Below are 7,505 nucleotides of genomic sequence, written 5' to 3' on the forward strand. Positions count from 1 at the left end.
GCCCGCGCTGCTGGGCTCGGTGGCCGGCCGCCTCTCCTCCGCGCCCCTGGCCGTGGCCGGCTCGCTGGCGGGCAACTTGCAGGAACTGTCGGCCCGCTACCTGAGTTCGTCCGCCTTCGAGCCCTACTCCCGGACCAACAATAAAGAGAGCGCTGAGAAAAAAGCACTGGACTGACTCTAAGTACCTTCTCCCCCCCCCTATTTATATTTATAGTCTCTATTTGTGGCGGTATTTATGGGACGGGCGGCCGGCAGCCGCCCCCCCGCGCTCCCCGCCGCCCCCGAGCCCCGCGGCGCGATCCTGCGCGGGCCGGGGCGGAGCGGGGCCCGGAGCCCGCGGGCCGGGAACGGGAACGGGGCGAGAGGCTTTGGGAGCCTCCCCGGGGCCCGGCGGGAGCGGGGCGGCCCCCGCGCCCCCCCTGCCCCGGAGCCCATCTGTCCGTCTGTCCGTACGGGAGAGGGCTGTCGGCCCGCTCGTTCGTCTGGGGAAGGGCCGCAGAGGGAGAGCGGCCGCGCTCCCTTCGGTCGCTTTAGCGAGGGAGCAGGATTTCGGAGAGAGGAGGATGGAGCTGCCAGGTGATGCCCGTTTTCGGTTTTTTGCTTTTGGGTTTTTTTGAGGGGGGGGTTGTTGGGGTTTTTCTGTTCGGTTTTGGGTTTGGGGTTTTTTTAATTGTTGTTGTGTCTCCCAGACTCGGTGATTTCTAAGCACAAAGGTTTTGGGGCCCCACCTGCGGCCCTCGTTTACCCCCACGCTCGCTGCACTACAGTCCCCGGCTGCCGACCGAGCCCTTAACACCAGTCAGGAAAACCTCCAGCAATTTTTGTTTTTCACGGTAAATCTTGAACGTGGGAAGGGCCGGAACGGACTGAAAAATACAGTCACGAAGCGGGGAGACAGAAACCAGTGGCTGCAGAAATTTTGAATAAAGTTGTCTCTTCCTTCGAGATAACACAACTGCCCCTTCTCCTCCCCTTTTTTTTCCTTTTTTTTCCCCTTTGAATTCCCACGGGCCAGTCCCGCGGACCTTATCTGCAAAAACAAGTCTGCAGATAAATCATGGAACTCGCAACTCTATTTGTATCTAGATCTGTTGCGATGGTAATTCTCATTTTTATTGCTCTATTTGATTTTTCCGAATAATTTCAATGTGCATCTAAGCACAAAAAACCCTGTAGCCTTCCTTGCTCCTAAAATAACCCTCTCGTATATTGCTCACACTTCATTTGAAACGAACATAAAATATAAAAAACGTAACTTTTATTGTTATTTTTGTACTTTAAAACACATCTATGTAACAACCTTTTTTTTTTCCTTCATAATTCCTATTGCTATTTTCTCCACGAACATATGTATTTCACCTTCTAGCATTCCGGATCGAATATTTCCTGTTCAATTTTGGTACTTGAATTTGCCAGAAAAGGGATACTGTACTTAGCTAGTTCTTTGGGGAAAAGATTATTTACTTCAGTTTTAAGTTTCTTTTCTTTCTTTGAACTTTAACCCATGGCGTTTACAAACTGTATAAGTACGTGCCACTGAACTGTAACCAAAAAAAGAAAAAAAAATATGAAAAGTGGAATGGTTGCTGTAGAATATAGAATTAACTATAGACCAGAACTGGACAGAAGGAGCTGGATGGAAAGAAAATAGTAATTTTATTGTAAATTATTTACGTCTGAAGTTTCTAGGCAACTAGTCGAAAAAATAATGAATGAATCGAGCGCTGAGCCCTTGCTACTAACTTTTGTTCTGAATGTTTTGGATATTTGGATGTTTTGTATTTATGTGGTGAGAGTGAAATATATTATATCTATATGATGACAGAATTAGGTGTATTTTCGTCTTATATTCATGGCACCCAAATTGCCTTCATTTAATATGTGTACTGCAAAAAAAAAAAAACAACAAACCAACAAAAAACCCACAAAAAAACCCAAACAAACAAACAAACAAACAAAAAACCAACAAAAAACCCCCCTGTCCCTACATAACCCTCTCGATTTTTTCTTTTTTTTTTTTTTTTAATTTTATTTTTTCATTTTGAGCGGAGATCTGTGAGGTCCACTTGGTAGAGGGTGATCTCTTCCTCCTGGGGCATTCCCACTCCCCTCCCCGGTTCCATCCCAGCCCTCTCAGCACTCCCCGGTCCCGCGGACCCGATCCCACGCCCGTGGCCGTGTCTGTGTCCGTGTTGGAGCGGCGCCGTTCCCCTGCAGGGAGGCGATCCTGGTGCCCAGTGTGCCAGGTGCCACCACCGGCTCTGCCACCCCGCGCAGGGACCCGCTCACCTCCACATCTCTTCTGCCTGTGGCGGCTGCCGGGCCTGGCAGGCACTTAGGGGTGCACATACGTGTGTCCACATATATCCCTACAAGCACATATAAATACACGTACACGGAGGTATGGAAAAAATACATATGGTTGTGTGCATAAATATAGATATTTGTAAGTGTTTGCTAAACAGCTCTTGTTTCCATCCTGTTTGGCAGCCCAGCCCTGAGCACCTTTTGCTGGGCAGCCAGTGCAGGGCAGACCCCACGGTTCCCAGGAGCTCCCTCAGTGCCCCGGCTCCCCAAGGCCAAGCCACCTCCAGCACCATGGCACCTGCTCTTCCCACAGCTTCACCCCTCTAGTGGGCTTTGCCATGAGCCCATCCCAGCCAGCGCAGATGCACTGCTCCAGATAAGAGGGAAGGATGTGGTGGTGGCGCTGGTTTGCTTGTTGCTTTTTTTTATAAAGTGTGTAAAAATTATCTGATGAAGGGCAACCTGAGTGAAGGACAGGATCGCAGGTGACATTTGAAGAAGTGACATCGAAAATGCTGGTCAAGTTGGGAAAACTTCAAGGGGAGTGGAGGGAAAAGTGTTGTTAAAAGCAAAAGAGCTGAATGTGACAAAACAGATCTGCCAGGGAGACCCTGAGGGACAGGGGAGTTCTCAGTTTCTGCCTTGCCTGCATGGACTGCACAGCATCATCCACAGCCCTGGACAGAGACAGCAGCCCTGGCCTGGGCTGCCTTTACCAAGGAGGCAATTGCCACCACTCAAACTTTCCCTGGTCTCCCCTGCCCAGTGTGGGGCTGATCTGTGTGGGGAATTTGCCCTGTCCTGCAGGGACCTCCCTGCTGTCGAGATGTGGCCATTTCAGTGTCCAAATCTGCTGCTACACTGCGAGCATGGGAACACCAGCACAAATATATCCTGCTGGAGCTGTCTCAGGTGCCCTCTGTTAAAAGAGATTTCCCTGCTACTCTATTATTTTAACCAGAAATGGCAGGGGCTTTCCTATCCCCTCACACAGGTGCTCTGAGACCCTTTTTCTCTGGTCTCTGGCCCGACCTGCAGTCTCAGGGTTGGAGCTGTGGTCAGTGTAAGCTCTTTGCTCCTCATCTAAGGCAATTTAAACCAGCATCAGGCTAAATTGCTGACGCTGTAGCAGGAGTCCTTGTTTTACAGCTTTGCAGCCTTCAGTATGCATGCAAAGAACTAGACATTTTTATTTGTATTACTATTATTATTAATAGTTTCTGAATATTTCCAAAAAAGGAGATGTGCCCTGAGGTGTGAAGGGGTTTTGTCTAAGCATTCAAGTAAAATAAATACTTCAAGAAATTATTCTTTTTTTTTTTCCTATCTTCTTCAAATTCCACCTGTCCCACATCTGTATTGAAGCTGCTTCTGGGCTGGGGTCAGAGCAAAAGCCAGGGCTTCTCCAGTCCCATGTAGGGCTATCACAGTCTTGTTTCAGTCTCTGCTTGTGACTCAGGTCAGAACCTTGGACCCTAACAGAGAGGGAGGCAATTTGTTGTTTCCTTTGAATTTTTCAGCATCTCAAAAGCATGGGGTTCCTGAAAGCCTAAACACCCTCCCTTCTATAGGAGAACAAACTAAAACATGTTCATCTGCATTTCTGTCAAAGGGGAGGGAATACCACCCGTCTCACTGCACAGGACAAGTTAAAAATCATTCATATGCACATCTATATATACAGTGAGCCTGAATATAAAAACTGGCGTGGGATTTTTTTTCTTTCTTTTTTTTTCCAACTACACCAAAGCTGTTCTAAGCTGTGTGCTGCCCAGAGACACTGCTTGCTTGTTTTCACTGAAATGCTGAATTTCACTGAAGCAATGAAAACAAACCACCTTTCTGAAGCTATTTGCTGCTGAAAGGCTTTGTTGCATTTCATGCTGTATTGTTTGTTATTTGTGCCCATCACTGTGGCACCAGAGCTCAAACAGAGAAATATTTGGCTTATGCAGAGGGAGCATGTGTGAGTGTGAGGGGCAGCAATATTTAGTAGGAAAGCAAACAAGCAAAATATAAATCTATATCTGGCATGATTTTTTCAAGGAAATCTCAAAAGTATTTCTGTGGCAGGCAGACTTCTCCAAACAGAGTGCAGTGTGGATTATTTAAATTTCTTCAGCTGAATCCAAGGAATATTTTCACAGGTACATGGACAGTGTCTCTCTTCCTGTGGTTCTCAGGAAGGCAAAAATCCTAGGATCAGCTCCAGAGCACACAGAGTGAACACAAAACAATGTTAGCCAGGTACACACGGGGAAAAGAGGAATCAGACTATTTAGAGGATTTTTTCAAAAGCGTTTGCCCACCCACTTAACATAGGCCCAGATTTACTTACTGCTTCTCCATATCCCTCATGCCAGGGATTAGTGCAGCCTCTGACCACTTTGTCTCCATTTGCAATCCTGTCATGAGCCCACGATACATGACCTTGTGACGTGTAAAAAAGCACACGAGGTCCCTGATTAACTTCAGAGTATTTTATTTCTTTAAAGAAAAGAAAAGCACTTCAAAAGAATAACTCTTGAACAGAATCAAGCCACAGTCACCAGTGAGCGTTTCACAAAATTACCCGGGAAGGCAAAGTGAACTCGATCGACGAGCTGCTGTCTGTGTAACAGTCGTAACACAAACTGTGACCCCAGCCAAGAGCTGTGGGCAAAGTGCTTGCTGACATGAACCAGTTCTGACTCAGGTGTATGAACTCTCTAATAAGCAGTTTACTCCCCACCTTTCTGCTTCTAACAACTGCTGAGCAGCTCAAGCACAGTCTTTATTATCTTGCCACACGTGGTTGTTATTGTTCGTGCTGTTCTTCATATCTGTGTAAGTGGTGGATTCTAGTTTGAACATTAAGTCTTAAACTTTTCTAGTGGAGTGAGTTCTGCAGTCAATCATACACAGAACAAAAATTATTGTATTTTGCATATCAATTTTCTACTTTTTGTTAACATAAATAATCCCAAGTTCTGTCATTAGAAGAAGCAGGACAGATTTTCTCAAGCCATCTTCTGCAACCACTTCCTTTATAATTCTCTTTTGCTATGTTACCTTTTCTTCCTTTCTTTCTACATGAACAATCAAAATCATTTTAACTTATTTTCATACACAGTTCTTGCAAACTGTACCCAATATAACTCTCTGCCAAGACGTGCTGCCTTTTTTTTTTTCCTGTGAAAAAAGCTAAGTGATACATTCCCAGAGCCTTTTTCTCTTCAGCTATCTGAAACGCATTCTTCTGTTTGATCTCCCTGCTGTGAGCAAGAATGAAAATATTGCACTGGTAAGGAGTCACCCAGGGAACAAACCTTCACCTGGCACGTGGTGCCATGGTCAGTGCAAGAAAACTGGATCACGGTTCTCATCTGCTGAGATGCCACAGCCTGGGCAAATGAAAAAGGTTTTTTATCTTTCAGCTGAAGCAGCCAGCCAAGGAACCAGATGTAGCAGAGAACAAATAATACAGCTCAATTCACACCAGGAGGGTTCACAAAGTTTGTCACAGAACCAGGTGCATCTACCTGGTAGAAACTTATTCGTACAACTGTCACAAATAAGTTTCTTGGATGCTTAAATAAACACCATCAAAGGTATTGACAAAATCAGAGTTTGATAAGAATTTGTGAAAATGCAGCTTTACAGAGTTTGATGGCAAGGTTCACTCTATTACTTACTACACAGCTTAAAGCATAAAAAGGGAGATGAAATTAGAAACAATTTGGAATTATTTATACACAAACAAACTGAAAAAGGGATAAGGTTGCAAAAGATATGGGTGCAAAGATAAGGGTGCAAAAGGGCTTAGCAGCACTTAATCACTGAATACTTTAACATTTACAAATGTTTTAATACTTACAAATATTTTAATACTTACAAATGTTTACAAATACTTTAAAATTTACAAAGTGATTCTGTGGGGTTCGCTATAATTATAACAATGACTTAGCCATGAAATTGAGATAGTAACATTCATACCACAATCAAGTCACAGGCACACAGGTAAAATGATGTTTACACCTATTTCTATGTGTGTAAAGGTACCTATCAGAAATTCCCCTCATGTTCAGTGAAATACTCGCATCAAACCCCTTTGGGTTTTCCAACAGGCAGGGGTTGCACCTTGAGGAACATGGAGATGGGAGCTGGGCGTGGCTATCGGCCTCGGCTCCTCATCAGTCACAGTTCTTCAAGTATCACAAGCTCCAGTGTTTGTGAGCCCTGAGAGGCCCCACCCAGAGGAAGGTGCTGGTGCTGCCTCCTGCGGTCCAGCAGAGCTCGAAGGGCCTCCCTCAGCACTGCTGTTTGTAGGGTTGTGAGGTGATTGACTGGCCATCAGTGAGTTTCCATCCTGATCACAACCCAAACTGGTAACTACTGGGCTTTTTGTAGTTCCCCAAAGTGCAGCGGCAGTGGTACCGTTCCACTCAGGCTGCAGTTCCCAGTGGTGCCACTGCACTCAGGCTACAGTTCAGGCAGATGCTTTACCAAGGCTACAAAGGAGAATTGCTCATCTTTCCTTTCTCACCTTGTTTGGGAAGCTGATGGTTCTGATTGTTTCCACCTCTACCATACAAGAGCTCCTGGTACGACCAGGGAGTGCCTCATGGCTCTACTGGGATGGTCAAGGGATGTTTCACTGCTCAGCTGGTTCAGTCAAGGCTTTTCAGAGCCTCTGAGATCATGGAGGGGGCCCAAAGATGGGGATGGGATACACCACCACAGCAACCCAGAAGAACATCACTGAAGGAGCATGGAAAAGAGTCTGTGAGATTGATGTAAAACCAAAGAGGAACTGATTTTCCAATTCTGTCTCAAAAATAAAAGAGAGTGAATGCTAATATGAATTTGAATTTTTCTTGAGGTTTTTATCCTTCACACATTCAAAGATTTTTCTATTAGTATAGCTGCACAGGGATCAATTCAGAGAAAAATATGCAAGGGAAACCTCATGGAGTTCTTGTTCTTTTAAATTCCCTTCCACAATTTTGTTAGTCTTATTTTAGTGGACAAAAAGTAGAAAGAAACTCATGTTGGCAAGTATCAAGTTGGCAAGTCAGGAGTTGCAGCTTCTGGGATTCAGAGTGGATATTGGGAAGGAAGCCAGACAGAACACAAGAGAGGGACAAGGAAGGTTTCTTGAGACCACACCTAGGAAAAAGTTGAAGATAACAGATGAAAGGTCAAATGAAAGAAGTCCT

The 7,505-nt window shown here is 45.3% G+C and overlaps 1 protein-coding gene across 1 annotated transcript in view; it reads left to right on the plus strand.

Annotated features, from left to right (window-relative positions):
• Window positions 1-292, plus strand: part of VAX1 (ventral anterior homeobox 1) — a 5,234-nt gene extending 4,942 nt beyond the window's left edge. The window contains exon 4 of the mRNA XM_027655200.1: window positions 2-292. Coding sequence (XP_027511001.1) covers window positions 2-175 — 174 coding nt within the window. The 3' untranslated portion in view covers window positions 176-292. The remainder of the gene's footprint in view (window position 1) is intronic.
• Window positions 293-7,505: the final 7,213 nt, after the last annotated feature.

The sequence above is a fragment of the Corapipo altera genome, unplaced genomic scaffold, assembly GCF_003945725.1.
Source record: "Corapipo altera isolate COAL_440 unplaced genomic scaffold, ASM394572v1 180, whole genome shotgun sequence".
In the NCBI taxonomy this organism is placed as follows: domain Eukaryota; kingdom Metazoa; phylum Chordata; class Aves; order Passeriformes; family Pipridae; genus Corapipo; species Corapipo altera.